Source organism: Galleria mellonella, unplaced genomic scaffold (genome assembly GCF_026898425.1).
Source record: "Galleria mellonella isolate WM207_F2 unplaced genomic scaffold, CSIRO_AGI_GalMel_v1 utg312, whole genome shotgun sequence".
Lineage (NCBI taxonomy): Eukaryota > Metazoa > Arthropoda > Insecta > Lepidoptera > Pyralidae > Galleria > Galleria mellonella.
In genome coordinates, this window is record NW_026442074.1 from 3,708,308 (window position 1) to 3,727,267 (window position 18,960).

Below are 18,960 nucleotides of genomic sequence, written 5' to 3' on the forward strand. Positions count from 1 at the left end.
ATTAAATTTGTATGGGACTATTCTATTAGTATATCCTTTCAGATAAAAAAGAATTTTCCAAATCAGTTTATAATTGATGGAGTTATGAGGTAATTATTTTGAGTGTTAGGCTCTTGATTGATACACGTACGTCGAACTGCCGTATGAAAACTCCATGCGTTTTATACAGTTTTCAAGTAGTCGAAGCTCAGTAGTTTAGTTGGTAGATCAAATAAGTGACTTTGTCACAACTGAAGTCTTTTTGTTAGGATATAATCTTTAATTATATATCTTTGATTATAAAGTTAACGTGCATCACCGCGTTTCGCTGCACGGTGCGTCAAGCGTTTGACTTTGTAACTTGCACACTGTGGCACAATGTTGCGAATCAAGTGCCGTACTTACTTTTTTAAGTACACTCAAATTGACGTGCAGTGCGAGCTCCGTCTTCAGTTTATCGGGCAGGAGGCCGAGGGCCGTGTTGATGTCACCGCCGCCCTGTATCCGACCGCGCGACCAGGAATAATCATACCAGCGGAGAACACGTCGCTTCATACCGCCAGGCACCTGAATTGAAAGCGTTATTACCTCTACGGATATGTTTTAGACGTTAATTCGAGGAAATAAGGAGCAAAAAGTGTTGCGTTTCTGGAACTTTTTGTTGTTATAAATATATACAAGTTTTATCCAAAGATTCATAGATATACAGTACAAACATTTGTATATATGAGTAGGTAGGTATATGTCTTTGTTTGATACAAAAGATCAAGATATTTTCTATGTAGAATATCCCGCGACTTTCCCCGCGTAAATCATTAAATATATATAGCACCCTATCTACTAAGATAGCCTATAGAGATAGACACCTATCCATATACCAAATTTCATTCAAATCTGTTTAGTAGTTTTTGTATGAAAGAGTAACAAACATCCAATCATTATTTTATCCATTGTTACAAATTTTCGCATTTATTATATTAATTGGATATATTTATAAAAAAACATAAGTCTTTAGTATTTTATCATCTCAGCCATTATCTGTCCACTACTGAAATAGGCTTCCTCCATAGACTGCTATAAGGAACAGTCCTGAGCCACCTGCGTCCACTGAATATAACAATCAAGACAGTACAATCTTTACTTAGTTTGGCGTTAGATGGCATTGTATAATTTATGTCCAATGATATTTTTTGTATCACTTCTTACCTTGTGGTGGCGCATATAAGTCTTGGCTCCGTCGAGGAGTCTCTCGAACTCGAGCCGATTTGCGTTTCTGTTTGTGATCACATTGCCGACCTGGCCCACTATAGTGGCGAAAATGAACACCCCGATCAAATAGCTGACTATCGTGAATACGTACCTGTCGAGAATTCATTATATATTTTACACCACAGATAGAATATAGAGTATATAGAATAATTGGATATGTAAGGCACTTGACGTATGTATCGCACTATTCTGTGTAAAGGCTCCGAGGTTTTCATATAGTACAAGTTTGCCAACTGCGCATTACCGCGACCCACCGTCAGGCCTTTTTGCGTGGTTGGCAAGTTTGTACTACGCTTTCTTGCGTCTAAACGTGGATACTGGTATATAGTTAGATAAGTGAGACCCTGTACTACATGTTTATTGACGTATAATGGTCTGTTTTTTTTTTATTATGAGGTATACCTAAATATAAATCAGACAAAGGAATAAACTTACAAATGTATACACAAGACGCGTGTAGTATCCAATTATTTTTTATTTATTGTTTTATTTTCATTATTGCATTGCCAATCTATGTCAGTAAATGAATTTGTGCATAAAATAATATATATACGAACAGTAGCTATGTAATAATAAATATGATATTAATTTATTTTCATTTTTAATTATCATAATTGTTTTATTAACTTATATTTTTTTATAATTTTTTTTAAGAATCAACTATGGCAATACAATACACAGTTGTATATAATATAAAAAAAAGATTTACCTTTTATTAATATAACAGTTTTATGTTAAAATTATACCAAGTATATAAATAAATATCTTGCAGTAATTATTTTGTTCCAAACGGTATTACACTGTTCATAATGTTTTAGTATATAGAAAATATGTATATGAACAGTCTTACTATTTATTTCGTATAATAAAATGTGTGATATGCAAATAAAAATGAAGAAATAAAGAATTAACTTATAAAAAATAGCGGACGCAACTACTAAATAAAAATCGAGAAAAATTTGTTAACCCTTCACCGAGTACGTAACACTGTCGACATTTAGGTACTAAAATAGAACAAGTTTTTTTTTAAACATAATTGCTTGGTCAAGGGTTAAACTAAAATAAATGATATCAGTAACGACAAAAATGAAACAACATAAAATAATAATAATAGTGCAAAGTTTTCGAACAGTTGCAACAATACAAAACACCCCAAAGCAATGCGGACGAGAAGCGGTACGATTTACCAAAATGGCGGTTTCAAACACTGAAGGCTGTTCGAAAACTTTAATAAACTTCCCTCGAGTCGGTATCGATGAGTAATAAATAAAAGGAACAAATAAAAAAACACTCTCATGATAATAGACTAGTCACATTTATAGTCGTTACCCGAAGTTTCTTGCGTAGCGAACAGCCTCCAAATTTCTGCCGCCGCCATTTTTGTTATTTTATTTTTATTATACTCCACACTGGCTGTTTTCCTCCGACAAAATATTTGATAGACAGTGTTAATGTCGTATTATTGAAAAAGGAATTGCTTTTTTTTTTTCGTCGAAAGTAAGCTAAGTTAAAAGTTGTGGCGGCAATCGAGTGTGTAAATTGATTAATTTAAAAATATTATTGTGTAGAAAGAAAACAGTTTACACACCTTAATATGTTAATTTTAGTTTTAAAAACTTACGAATGGTCAGATCATTGGTTGTCTTTAGAGTAAGAACGTAATACATTTTTATAATAATATAATTTTATCGAGAGGTTAATAAAATTGTCACTTCTAACAGATTGGAAGTAGAAAGAGCAATTAATACTGTCTTAATTAACGAATAACCGGGCATAAAAGAATTTGAGGAAGTTATCTCGTCATTAGAAATATTAAATGTTTACCATAGACGGTTATATCTATAATAATGTTACGAGTATAAAGAGGAAAAGTTTTTTAATCGACTCCAAAAAGAAGAAGGTATTCATTTGTATTTTTTTTTTATATTTGTCACCCCAGAACTGCCAGTTTTAAACCGATTTCGAAAATTTTTTTTTTATCTGATAAGATATACTTAATCGGTTCAATAGTTTAGTTCTTAGATCAAAGTAACTGGTCATAATTAAATTTGTTTTTTTTTGGACGATACACTTTTTAATTATTGTTTGTATTGAATAAATTAAAAAAGAATTACAATTATTTTTAAAATATATTTTACCTATAGACAACTATACTACCAGTGAGTAACATGAACTACACCTATTTATGTAGTGTACCATTTTTTAAATTTCTATATCAAGTTGCATAGATATAGCTAGCTAGGGTACAAGTTATAATAGTGGTATAACTATTTAATTAGTTTTCTTTTTTCTCCCTATTTTTTTTTTCTATGAGGAGGGGTTCATATGCATCAGTAGGACCTTAGTTGATTGAAGAACTCAAGAAAATGTAATTTTTTTTTATTATATTTTATAACTACATTATAGTTTAGATATTTGAATTAGTATAATTTACAATGTGTTGTTTAAACTCCACGAAGGTATAAAAAATTTTTTAGTATAATAATTATTAAAATTTTGATAAAAAATTTTTGAAAACAATTGAAGAATAAATTGACGTTATGCAATTAAATATAATTGTAAAATTCAAATTGGGAGAAAACTTTGCGTGAAACGTCAAAAGTTGATCGAGCATACTAAAATTAATTCAATTCGTGTTCAGAATAATCTATGGACGAAGTTATACAAGACGGAAGCCACAGATAATAGTCGTCTATAACCAATCAAGAAGAATAACGATCGGTTATTATAAGTCCTAAATCTATAGTCAGGTGTCAATAATGGTATATTGATTGATGGAAAAGTAATTGAAGTAGATGTGCTATTAGTATTTATATTTACTAATGAAATAAACCACTTTTAGATGCCGTATCAACATATGTCAGATTTTAAGTTAGATCTTCAGGACGTTTAAGTTTTAATATTGTCTATTGATACTGACGTTTTTTTTGAAACATGTATTGTTTTTAAATTTGTTCTGAGTCAGTCTTTTATAAAATGTCTTGTGTACGTTCTTTAAACTGAATATTTTATATTACAAACACATATATGTTTTACCTATTACTGCATTCTGCTGTTTAGATCACAAAAACACAACTTTAAATACTGCATTCAACTTGATGCAGTATGTTTTGCGTTATGCCGGAACAAACATAGAGTGAGATAGACAGATAAAATTTCTAAAAAAATATTGTTTCGGCTTCTATTGCTTTTATTAAGACCCGTTATATATTTTATCTTAAGCATCTTTCAGGTACAGCCATTGTATAGTTGAAATACAATTTTATTTTATTATATATATATATATATATATATATATATATACAATAAAATATATATATATATACGTAGTTAGATTAGCCCGTATTATATATATATATATATATATATATATATATATATATATATATATATATATATATATATATATATATATAATTTACAAGTACAATAAAGAACATATATGTTTGTGCATTTGTGACATCTGGAGTTACGAAAATGCAAAGTAAGTAGCATGAAATGTGTCACGTCCCATAGGGCAGTGTGGGGGTAATACGTTTATACCATAGGCTGCCATGTATCTTTCCCATATATATAGATATAAATAAATGCGATAAGTATTATAACTGAGAAATATACATATAAGTAGATTCCAATAATAATAATAACTACTATTAGCTACATTTACTATTACTCTACTACGTAATTGAAATATATCGAAACGGATGGGATTTGAACCCACGCCGTGATGGAGCCAGTAACTCTTACTATTTGAGATACCGCTTCACTTTGACTAGACTAGAAAAAGAATTTAATTTATTTTAATAGACTTTAATAAAAAGGTGTCCAAATTTTTATGTAATTGTCACAAAAAAACTTTTTCTAAATTAATTTAGTAACAAATGGTAACAATAAAAACGATTTTTATTTGTGATTTCATCCTAAAGATTAACATGTAAAGAATTCTACTAACATTAAGTCCGCCTTTTGTAACTTATTTTATTTTAGTCAATAAAGTTATTTTAAATAAAAAAAAAAAAAAATGTCCTACTGTTTATTGGACATAAGCCGACTGTCATAGTTAAAATTTTCGTTTATTTACATATTATTAACTATAAATGTTTATTTAAACAAACAAATTAAATTTAAATTTAAATCATTTAATAAATTTTAATTAAATTAAATAACTATTGAAACAGACTATAATAGCGTAACAAACTTTAGTAAATCTCCCACAGTACTTTGGTAAAAAAATAGAAATAATATACGGAAAGCAAAGAAAATGTTGCAACTCTTTTTCGTCTTCAAGGTAATATAATTGTACAAGACACGCTGTGGCTTACTTCTGCCCTATTCCTGTTTCTACCGTGAAGCAGCATGGCTGTGTTTCAGTTTGAAGGGTGAGATATGGTAGAGAATTTACAGGGTACAGAGGAATAACACCTGAGCCCTCAGGAATGGCAATGTATGTGGGGTATCATGGACAAAACAGTATACTCTGTTATGTCAATGGTAGTGCTTATATATAGGCGACGGTTACCACTTTTCATCAGGTGGGCCGTCAGCTTGTTTGCCATTCTGTTGCATTAAAAAAAAGTTGCATAAAATTCAAATATTTAGCCAAAGTCAATTAGGGCCTAAGTTGACATGTAAAGTATACGTATAAGTCGTTTCAATACATTCACTTAAATTTGTCTGTAATCTTCCTGTATCATGTAGGCAAAAATATCGTTGCTGTATATACATAATATTTAGTATTGTAATATTTTTTTTTTCAAATTATTTTTCCAATCTGAAATATACACAATCACTTGGAAACTGGGAAAGTCGTCTGCTTCGCTTCGTCAGTTCAATACAGCACAGCCGTAAATTGCTTTATTTCCGGCCTCGACAGCAATGTACTATTAATAAAGTATTTTTGTGCATCTTCATAATCAAAAGTCTAGGCAAAGACTAAATTCGTCAAGCAAATATAAACTGATTCTTATTATTCTTTTTGCAAACGATAAGATTATCATAATAATTATTATTAAGTTTGTAATTGTGTTATTATCATTAAATCGTGTATCTGTTTTCTCTTGCACAGTAAAATCTTAAAATAATTTATTTTCAATTTATCTCAAATTACAATTTATAGTATCAGAACATTTAATTTTAATGTTATTACGCAAACACAAAGTGTGTCCTGCCGACTTTTTCTTCATATCTACTTGTTATTCTATGTTCATTTACTTCAAAGAATAATTTAAACAAACAGCATTTACCGTGTCCGCCTAAAGCCTTCTTTATCCACGTAGAAATTTACCGAGTTACGCAGCCCCGTCGCCTAAGGGGCATTAAGAGTTTAATAAAATTCCTACAACGCGCGAGATGTTCACTCGCATCTATCCTGGAGGGTGATTCCCTATAACAGCAAACGATTACAACAGCTGAAACCTGTTCAGTCTTTAATTGTCCACTGCTGAATATGAAATACAACCCCCTTGGGGGGGATTCGCCAATAGTTGCCACGATTGGCAGTCGGATTGGCAACCGCAGTTAGGCTTTGAAGACGTTTTAATAGGGACATTGCTGCTGTTCATTACTCGTCCTCCCTTAGTCGCCTCTTACGACACCCACGGGAAAGGAAGGGGTGGCCTATTTTATGCCAGGACCACACGGCAATTTATGACGTTTTGTATTAATAAATCTGAAAGGCTCTTGGGCTGAAGTATCACACATAAGCCCAAGAGGTTTAAGTGGTACTAAAAATAAAATTTTTTTAATGTATTTATGTATGATAATTAAATAAAAAGAAAAAATGCGGCTGGTCAGCCAATGATAGCGCTGCCTCTGTACAGCGATTTAAGAATTAAAATTACTATTATAAATTAGTTCTAAATATTACTTACTACGACATCGCAAATGCTACTGGTTTGTTTGAGAAAAGTATATGGTATATAGGAAAAAAGAAAAAAAAAATTCAAAGAAACTTAATTTTTATTATATTATTAATTTGGTATGATACAAATATGAAAATCATTGTTGAAGTAATTTGTTAATGAATCTACCCATTCGGAATGCAATTTTAGGTGAGAAAAATGGACAAGAAACTCAGCTATTGTTTTAAAAAGTTGAAATTATAAATTACATTATAAATCGGTGTGAATACGAACTACCAATTAGTACGAGATTATCAAATTAGTATATAATTAAACAAACTAGTTTAAATAGTAAATAATCGATGGTTGGACCAAGTAACCGCCGTTACGGGACTGTCAATTGCAGCTGCCCTGAGAAAAGCTGAAGACCGTGCAAAATGAAATAACATCATAAGAGAGGCAACAGACACCTTTCAAGGACACGACTTTCAGTAATGAAGAAGACGGAAAGAGAGAGAGAGAAACAAACTAGTGAAATATATTAGTTGCAGATAACTCAAATAATAAGCAGTCATGTTACGTTTTATAATTGATTTTACAACTAGCTTCTTGCTTATTACTTCTAACGGATTTTAGAAATAGAAAAATCAACATCGGATCAATCGGATTTAAAGATCATCCGATTTCAAGTTAGATTTTAGGAACATAACTGTGAAACATCACGCAAAATCTACTGCACACTTTATGCAATAGTTTTTGCGTGATGCCGAAGCAAACAAACAGACAGACAGACAGTCACAAATTCTAATTTAAAATTATTGATTTAGTATCTATTGGTTTTATCAAGACCGCTCATATTAATTTTTCTTAAATAAATCTCATGTGTCGGTCTCTATGTTTAGCAAAGGACTGTTAACAGCTATTATGATGATGACGATTTATCATTTATAGATATCATTTAGTTATAATTTATTAAAATAATAATATAAGTTTAGCAAGTTTTCGTGAAATATTGCTGTCATACGTATAGGAGAATCACCCTTTTGGTTTCCGCTCTGTACCGTCTTTTACAAATATATTGATTGTTGTCACGGAAACTCTCCTACAATTATACCTATTACAGTTTTAAGGATCAATTTTGTTCCTGTACATTGGACTCCTTACTTCGTTTTAGCTTTATTAAAACAATATTTTACCTTTAATCAGACAGACTGTACGCTATATGAGGGAAAAGTAGTTTACGAATCTGGCGTGTGCATGAGAAAAGTTATGAAAATGTATGAACATTAGAGATGTATGTACGAACAGAGAGTTTTAGCGTTAAATTCAGGGTTATTAGCGGCTACGATATTCTTGCTAGCAATATTAAATTAAGGCAAATTTTTGTTAGGTTGACCTTCACACGATCCTCTTTGGAAACCATCATGGCTAATTTCTGGTCAATTCTTTATAATTACCAAATTGATCTACTTTCATCTTCGTCTAACACTGATGTGTCGCCATCGTATCTCAATGGCGCAGTCGGTGTTACTGTTTCATTACTTACTACTTCCTTCATTTTAAAATTGTTCTAGATTTAACAACTATATATTTTTATTATACCACTTAAAATGGCAAACAAGCTGACGGCCCACCTGATAGAAAGTGGTAACCGTCGCCAATATAAATGAGCAGTACCATGGGCTTAACAGAGTATACTGTTTCATCCATGATACCTCCCATGCGTTGCCATTCCTGAAGACTCAGGTGTTATTCCACTGTACCCTGTAAATTTACTCCATATCCCACCCTTCAAACCGAAACACAGCCATGCACACACAAGTGCTTCACGGTTGAAACACGAATGGGACCATTCCTGAGGACTTATATGTTACTGAATCCAAGAAATATCTAGATGAATTTACATTCAGGTCGATCCAACTTATTTTACGACTATGCTAATGTAGTATAAAGGAACTATAATTTATATGAGAACTATTTACATAAATATTTCAGGAGGTATTGATAGTTCAAAGACAAAGTTTCTTTAGCTTCCTTATGAATTGGGGGAAACTTGAAGTTATTGATTTGAAGCACATGATGATTTATGAAGAATGTAATAAGGTCTCATTTAGAATATATTTTAATTTATGTATTTGCAAGTATCTAGAACCCAGATTACATATATGTAATGTATTGTTTAAAGTTTATTCAAATGAGAACATTATAGATTTACAAAATTGATTTATAAGAGCAAAATTTGCATGTAAACCTAATGTAAACATAATCAATCTACGAGACAGCGAATGATATATTCCTTAAAATCTTAAATTTTTATATTAAACGACTAGCAAATATAAACATGCAATTTTTGTCAACTCTAACATCTATTCGAATATGAAAATATTTCTAATTACTACAATCCAAAGTCAGGTAATGAGAGTTAAAGGCATTTGTTGACGAACGTAGTAAAAGTAATCATTAGTTATGAAGCAGATGAATGAAGAGTCCGTGAATGATACTCGTATATTCCTTTAAAACCTTAATTATTATTCGAAAGTCATTTAGGTTTTCGAATATAAAAAATGTATTATTGTCAACCCTAACATCTATAGAAATGTAAAAAAATGTATTATTATTATTCAAGTGTGAGATAGTCACAGTTAAAAGCTATTACCTATTATTAAAAGTAACTAGTTCATATACACATTATTTTCTGAGCCTATTGGAATTTCACTTGGCAAAAACGAGCTGGTAAGTGAGCATCATCTTTCAGATTAATAAGGCTTTGTTAACAATATTTCTCATTATCAAAATAAGTCGGGAACTTAATTGATTCACAAAGTTAAGAAATATAATCCTTTGCAGATTAGGTACAGTCAGCAATATAAGTACAATACAAATATTAATAAAACCTCCAAGCAATAAAATCATAAATAAAATACAATGTTAGATAAGAGACAGAGAGAAAGAGAGGAAGAGAGACGAAGCAGTATATAATGCCCCATTCTTTTTTAACACAACCGAGTACGACAAATAACTTAATGATCCACCTGATGGAAAGCGGCAACTAGTGCCTACAGAGATACGTTATGCATATAGCACTATGGATATTATAAAATATATTGTAATGTCCATAGTACTTTAAGTGTTGCTGTTTCTGTGGACTAAATTATGTTTTTGTATCGTATAATTTTATTGCCATATCAAACCCCTTTAAATTCTAATTTGTGTATACAACAGTGTATAGGAGTTTTTAAAATAAAGATATGATCATGTTAATATGTTTTTGGTGCCAACTGTCTCAGTCTTTCTTTTATTCGTTAAACGAATTCAAGTAGCGAAGATCTCGGGGTAAGATTGATTAATAATTACATATAGCCCAGAGGGGGTCTAACAAAATGGCCGTCTACAAAATCATTCATCTCGCAATATTTATTATGGCTACAAGCTGCGTGTTTTATGGGTTTTGACAAGCAAAATTAATGGTACGAGGAACGAGAATCACTCATACTATGGACAAGGGAGATGGGGATTGTTTATTCCAAAATTCATGGTCGAATAATTCATATATATTTAATATTGGTAATGATTTCAAGTGTAAATTGTTTAGAATATTGACTTCTGAATATTTCTGATCGACATCTATTCTTGAATTGTCTAAGAAACTTGAAATTCAGTGTAGTGGAAATTGCTGTCCAACTATTACTGTGAAAATTTGGAAAGATGTACGAATGTCTGTTATTCAATTGAATAAAATTTGGTGTATCATATTCTAAATTAACAATTACTTTTACCATATTCCGCTGTATAGCAAATTTTATTTAAAGCAAATAAGTCATATAAGTATGTATGCGTAATAAACATAACTTAGAAAATTTGTAGGATAACCTATCTAGAAATTCGTATATAATTATCTATATTTACTCTGCAAGGGACTTAACGTGACAGCTTAGAATTACCACACTAGCCAAAATATTTTACAATTTTTATTAGTATCAAGTGGAACTTTCCTCTCTCTTTAAGTGTAAGAACTGAGATTAATAATAAATATCTAGATCGAATATCTTTCTACCAACTCTTCATCTAAAATAATTCAAGTCTTTTTTTGTACACATGAAATTGTACCATAGACTATATCTGAACATATGCGATTCGTCACTGTGTGCATAAGTAGAGTTACCAAAATATAATTATTATTTGTGATACCAAGAATATCGCACTTTGAGTATTTCATCTTAAACTATATGAAGTAAGTACAAAATCTTATAAGAAATACGAGTGTCCTTCAATCATTCGACCAGTAATAACTCAGACTTCACATAAAGCTCAAGTCGGAATGAGAAAACGCTATGATAATCTGTAGAGAATCTACTTGATTCTACGATATAAATCTTAAGGGAGGGAGAGTATAAAATGTGTAACGAGCGCTGTTACTTTAATGTTACGGATCATGTAATAAATAAAATATAAAACAGTAAACAAGACTGTTATTATTCAAAATTAAAAACGGCGCTGCGTACATTATGTACCTATAATTATAAAATAAACATTTTTTTATTTAAGTTATATGTTTTATAAGTATAAGATATAATTATGCAGTTATCTTCAATCACTATATTATTAATTTGTATTGTTGTTTTTTTGGTGTATTTTATTTTTAGGTGATGTCACATAAATACTATAACTTTAATTGAAGATCGTTCATAAATTTAGCTTACCGAAATGTGTCAAAGTTGCAATTGACTGTCAATATTTAAAAAATAATTGTATAAAATTCAATGTGTTTGATTGATTATTCAAAAAGTACTCCGTTAGTGAATTAAAGCGATAATCAAGGAATACGTTGCAGATATATCTACCATTATAAACTTTGCATTTACTTCATATTTTATTTCGGAATTTTACAAATACATTTTTGCCAACAAAATTAAAATTTTCAATGACAGCTTAATAATGCATGATTAACATTTTAGTTTATATATTGTTAGAATTCCTGCATTATTGTGAATCCCATTTTTTTTAATTATTTTATATTTTAGCAAAGGAGTTGTTGTCTTTTTAATTTACGGACAATATATATTTATTTTCTCTTGTAAGTCTAGTAGGTATATAATATTACTCTAAACATATTTGCCAGATGAAGACTTTGTACAAAAGTCGTTTGCTTGGGCACCTCTGTCCCATTCATGTTTTTACCGTGAAGCAGTTGTGTTTGCATGGCTGTATTTCGGTTTGAAGGGTGGGATATGGCAGTGAATTTACAGAGTACGAGTACATAGGAATAATGCCGTCTTCAGAGTCCTCAGGAAATGCAACGCATAGGGGGTATCAAGGGCGAAACAGTATACTCTGTTATATCCATGGTACTGCTCATGTTTATAGGTGACGGTTATCACTTTCTATCAGGTGGGCCATCAGCTTATTTGTCATTCTAAATTGCATAAAAAATCATATTCATCACTCCACATTACAGCTGGCTTTTCTCTTTTCTGTCATATATCTGATATTGGCTATCTTGTAATAGGATTAGTTTTTCAATTCGTTAAACGTCCGCTCCGAGATAATTTCACTAACCCTGTTATCCAGTTGTTTACAAAATTAGATTCTATCAAGAGGCGTAGTTAATACGCCATTGAAAAAGGTCTTATAGAGATCCGAGTATTACATTTAACGTCATTTTAAAAAGTACTGTGCCCGTGGCTTCATTTATATATAATATAATAATCTTCCAACACAATCATAGAGTAAAGTTTGGGGTTTCTATTTTGCTAAAAGTTTCTTACACATTTTTATATGTTATCTATTAACTTCTTTGTAATTAATTTGTTATTTAATTTATTTACAAGATATTTTTAAAAGTTTCTGTATTTTATATGTTAACCTATATAGAATATTTCACTATGGTCAGCCCGATAGTTTTTATCAGCAAGACTAAAATATGAAGAAATATACAATCATCATCGTCTTCCGTGGGCTAAAGTATGCATTAAAGATACCTATTATATATACTTAATCAACATTTTATAAAACATTTAATGTGCAATTTTGACTTCGTTACTATTTTATATGTGTAAAAATTATGTTGCTTTATTTTAATACTTAATTATATTTACACAGATAAAATAAAATAGAAAGTAGATAATATACCTATTAATAGAGAAATAATATAATGATGTCAGTAAGATAACATGAATATTGTGTTTGAGAATATGGAACATGTTTGAAAATTTGGATAAGATTACAGTAAAAAACGAAACCGAAGTAGAACGATCAATGATACTAAGAGATTATTATTTTTTATATATATTAGTAATTTCTTTTAGGTATTCTCACTAATGTTAAATATCAATTTCATAGTAAAAAACTTTGTTTTTAAATTAAGTTTCTTCTCATCCGGACAAGAACCAACTATTAAAATACTAACGACAATGTAAAATATAAGACAATGCATTTATTGTTACCATACCTTATAGAACTCTCTTTTATATTTTATAACAAAATACATGCTATACCTATAATATTTAAATTTATTGTAATTGGATAAAATGGTTGAGGTTTTCAATATCAATAACAGAGTAACTAATCAGTAGATTAAGGATATTGCTGACGGTCCAGTTTCTATAGTCTTAATCAATACGTTTTATAAGAGTTGGCACTGTCCTTATGTCAATGAAACTACGAAATGAATCTATGCAACTATCTATATATATATATTGTACAATGTATTTATAATATGTCTCTGAAAGACCTTATTACTTAATAAAGTATTTTTTTTTTATATTCAATGAATTGGTTACATAGATTTCATACAAAGTTTTCTTGTTCAAAGGGACGTAGGCCTGGTACCTATCTAATTTAATAGTTTTTAATAAAATTAATTGAAACACTGCCATCTAAATATGGTAGCTAAATAGTCATAATTGGGTTAAATGTTAAAAATGGTTTATAAAACATATTCTAATGAAACATACATTGTGGATAGTACCTGCGGTTATAATCAAAAGTTTATTATCGCTCTATGGATTCATTTTTATGTAAAAAAATAACAATAAATTGTCTATGATCTGACCATTCGCGCACTTTTTAACGTACCCTCGGTTGGACTTGAACTGCAGAAGGCGGGATTTGAGCCCCCGACGTGGCAGAAATTTGGGGCCTCCGTGTGTGCTAACAACAACCCTTCTATTAGTTTTTTTTTTATCGTTGTATTTATTTACAGTTAGCTACAATAACAGTATCGAAAGGAAATGTCAAATACATAATAAGGTTTATGTATAATCCATAACACTATAAAAAATAAAATAAAAAAATAGGTACATTACCAATAATAATGTTATGTATACATTAGTAATATGAAATGTAAAATAATTAGATATTCAAGTCATATAATTTTATTTTCTATTTAAAAAAAATGGCTCAAAAATCATTATATAGGTAAAAAGTTTAGGTTTAATATCTTCGTCGTCTATACACAGACGGATGATGGATTTGGGCTATTTTCAATTTGTTTGTACAGTTTAGGAGACAAAGGGACTTAACGTATACATCCATTGTATTGTTTTTGTTTTTCCTTGTAAAAGAGTGAGTAGAAAAAATATTGGTGTAACCACTCAAAGTTAAGTGCTCTCAGGGGAAATCTATTGTCTCAGGAGCCAATGAACTTGACAAACAAGATACCATACAAACATACAATAAACACGATAATACCTAACTTTTAATTTTATGGGGAGTTCACTTTCAATTATGAAAATACTGGTTTCTTATTCTTTGTTTATTGTATACTTAATTTATTTAATTCAAAATACAGGCATTATTTGATAATTAATTAAATAAATAATAAATTATTTAAATATAATAAAGACATACAGATAATAACAACTTATTATTATTAATTATTTTATTTCTTTTCCTTTAAATGTTATCCATCATTTTTTTAAGAAATCAAAGAATTAAATTACATGAAATATAAATAGGTATTCTGTTTGTATTTTAAGCTATTTATTTTAAAATATGAATAACTATTCATGTAATTATTATTATAAATTCTATTATTTAATTAAAATTAAATTATACTTAGTTTAAATGGTTTTTCCAATATAGAACTGAAATGTTAAAAAATAAACTAAAATATTTTTAATAAATACACATTTATAAAGAACTTTATTAATTTTCGGATCATTTACTATCGTTTCGCACTATTAAATCTACATTTAGAGAATACTTCGCAGACCTTTATAGCACAGTAGTCATTCCAATGAGACCCAAACTTTTAATTACTCGAGATCTTGTGATCATTAAGAGAATACCTATTGGAATTTCGCACAAGTTTTAAGTATTTTTCAATTAAAAATACTTTTATAAATGACGAAACTTAATTGACTGATTGTTTAATTAATAAATAATTGATTAGTTGTAATTTAATATAAATATAAGTGATTATTGGTAAGATATAAATTACTTATAAGATTTCTTCATTGTATGGCTACACACAATCATATACCGATTATAAAATACGCTTTAATTGGAAACCCTTTTAAATTAACCTTCAGTCTTAATGGATCAACTTATTTATCCTCTAAGCCTAATTTAATAATTCAACGAATTTCAATTTTCATAAAGGGCTGTTTTCGCCTTCGATACTTCCGCGTTAATTTTCTGCTTATATTAATTAATACTGCAAGAACTTATAAATTTTTGTAAATAAAAATGACAATATTTAAAATACTTGTAAGTCAATTTCAGTAGTGTCATTGTAAGCAGATTACGGAAGTTATATGTAATTTGTCTTTCTATTACTGGCATAATTAGTAAATAATTTTAGCGCACATTCTTATAGAATTTAGATGTTTAAAAATAAAACAGATATTTTGAAATAGTTAATATCTCTTTAAGGGGATGTTCTATTAGTGAAATTAAAGAATTTTACTAAAGAAACACGGATTAAAGAACGATAAAAAATTATGAACTATTAACATGCGCGTCAACATTTTTGACTTAGTATGGGAGGCTCAAAATTTTTTTCATTTTTGAATTGTTGACTCACGAAATTTCTGTCCTAATATATTCTATGTAAAATTTTTAGTTTACTGCCCGACTTTGATTTTACATGTATTTGTAACAATTGTATATATAATTAGCCAATTAATAAAGAGCCTTTTTAATTAACTATTTGTTTAAGAAATTAATTTTACTTTAATATCACCATAATGTAAATTGCAATTTGTTCCGCATTTATTAACTAGAAGGTTAAAATTCATATAGTTCGAAAAACAAGCTATGACTCTATGTTTCTCAGTAAATATCTCATAAATTTTTTTAAAAATGTATAATAATTATTATAAAAAAGTAAGTCAATTAATTAAAAGAAAATAGGTCGTCTGTGTAAAAAATAGGTTTACTGTGTAAAAATAAATCAACTGTGTAAATTGGCATTTTCTATAATACTCACTCAGAGTTGGTCTCTGGGGTTGGCAGGTCACCAATGGTGGTTAACGTCAGGGTAGACCAGTAGAGGGAGCCCAAATACTTCCTTGTCAGGGTTGCGTAGTCGCCTGGACGATGAGGATATGCCCAGTCACCCTGGAGATTACAGTAACAGTCATAAATAAATATAATGTGAAGTAATTTTATTATGCAATCCAGAATAAAAAACAACCTAACGGCCCACTTGATAGAAAGAGGTAACCGTCACCTATAAACGTGTCATATATATAGAATATACTATGATACCTAGTTTCACTAAAGGATATTTTATTTATTTATTTATTCAATAAAAGTAATTATAACATTATGACAGAAAAAATCAAATCAATGTTATAAACCTAGTGTGCTAACATACAAAATTATAATAAAGGTATTTAACCCGACTAGATATTTCCGAGCCGTTTCTAATATCTTTGGCAGGCTATTATTAAAAATATCAATGATGTTTATAATAATAATATATGGTACCATATCTTTGCTGTGAAGCAGCTGTGCTTAAATATGCGTTTGAATTCAGTTTGAACGGTAGAGAATGATAGTGATATTATAAGGTCTGGAGACATAACACTTTAGTCCTCAGAACGCATGAGGACTAAAGTGTTATACCATGGTTATCATACTCGTAGTGTATTCTGTGATATGCATAGTGTAATCATGGCACTATTGTGATATTCATGGATATCACAACAGTACCATAATTTCACTGACATATTTCACACTCAAACCATTTTATCCCATCAGTGTTTTAAAATACAATTGTTATCCATATAGACTAGAATACATACTTATGTTACCTCACAGACAATGTATAAATGTTATAAGCATTAGATAAACACTTCCAGGATCCCTCGTCACAAACAAACCCTCGTCTTGATCACTAACGTGACGTGAATGATGATTGTCCTCCGGTTTATTTCCTTGTGGCTCTTATCACATTACTCATAATGCCGTAATTATGTGAAGCAATAAATCTCTTCAATTTAATTTAATTATGATATTTTATTCATTTATTTATTTATTATATAAACTGGATAAGCTTTACTGTCTCCCAATACGCTCACGCAGGAAAGCATCAGTACAATAACACATATACAAAGGAATAATAATTAAAAAGAATAATATTGAAAAGAGTTAACTAGAAATAACATTACAGCTTAAATCTTTAAACACAAATACTCTGTGGTCATTCGACGAAACTCTAGCAAGTTGGTGGCAAATACATCCAATTGCGGATACCGGCTCAAAATATCATCGAGTAGTTTCAATGCAAGAGATAGAGGTGCTCGTTTAGCTAACTTTGTTCACCTCATATACATATATATAAATTATATCATATATGAATATATTCAGTGTTTTTGGCACCAGCAATTTAGATGTCACCAAATATTGAATTTACATGTCATATCCTAAATTGACGATGCCGGATAAAAATTTCAAAAACTCCGGATATTTAAGTGAAATTGAGTTTTTTTTCTAAGACATCGTTTGGTCTCGGCATCGAATAGGCTACGCCTTCTTCTTTCGTGCGTGTTGTAAGAGGCGACTAAGGGAACTTGAAGTTCGAGGATTGGGCAGCGGCGTCTTAAAACATCACCAAAGCCTAACTGCGGTTGCCAACCCGTCTGCTAAACTTGGCAACTACTGGCAAAACTACTAATAGGAGGAGGCTTATGTACAGCAGTGGATAGGTAACGGCTGTTATAATGATGATGAAGAGACAGTTGAAATGTTTTGAACGGGACACTTTAGAAGCCTTCAAAAGCCCTTTAAACGATACGACAACATAACCTTCAAGAAAAGAGCATATTTCTTTTTAAAAGGCCGGCAGCACACCTGCAATGCCGTAGGTGTTGTGGGTGACCATGGGCGGCGGTAGTCACTTACCATCAGGTGAGCCGCATGCTCGTTTGCCCCCTGTGTTGTAAAAAAAAAATGGGGGAATATAGAAGGTTGGTAGCTCTACAGACACCAACCTTCCTGTAGATGTTTATACATTAGATAGGAATACAAAAAATACAGACGAATAAATAACAATTTAAATAACAATTTTTGAACAACTAGTCAAATAATACAAATATAGAGAAAATACCCTTTTTTTAAGTTTCGATAAAGAACGTTATGTTTGATCACCAGAAGTATTATCTTATTAATATAATAAAATTGTAACTAGACCGGTGTCTGTACATGAAAGAAATTGGAGAAAATTTTATATGAAGGGCACTAATAAGAATAATAAAAGCCAGAACAACGTTATTTAGATACTTTGTCTGTATATTTGTTTCGGCATCACACAAAAACTACTATACTAAATTAGATGTAGTTTTCACAGTTGTATTCCTAAAGATCTAATTTAGAAATTAATATAAAAGATATACGATTTCGATACAGCATCTAGAAGTATTTCGTT

The 18,960-nt window shown here is 30.1% G+C and overlaps 1 protein-coding gene across 1 annotated transcript in view; it reads right to left on the minus strand.

The window, feature by feature from the left end:
• Window positions 1-18,960, minus strand: part of LOC113515231 (uncharacterized) — a 436,442-nt gene that overhangs the window by 15,583 nt on the left and 401,899 nt on the right. The window contains exons 10-13 of the mRNA XM_052895915.1: window positions 16,519-16,649; window positions 14,163-14,237; window positions 1,186-1,339; window positions 385-546 (exon numbers count right to left, since the gene is read on the minus strand). Of these exons, the coding sequence (XP_052751875.1) occupies window positions 385-546; window positions 1,186-1,339; window positions 14,163-14,237; window positions 16,519-16,649 (522 nt within the window). The remainder of the gene's footprint in view (window positions 1-384; window positions 547-1,185; window positions 1,340-14,162; window positions 14,238-16,518; window positions 16,650-18,960) is intronic.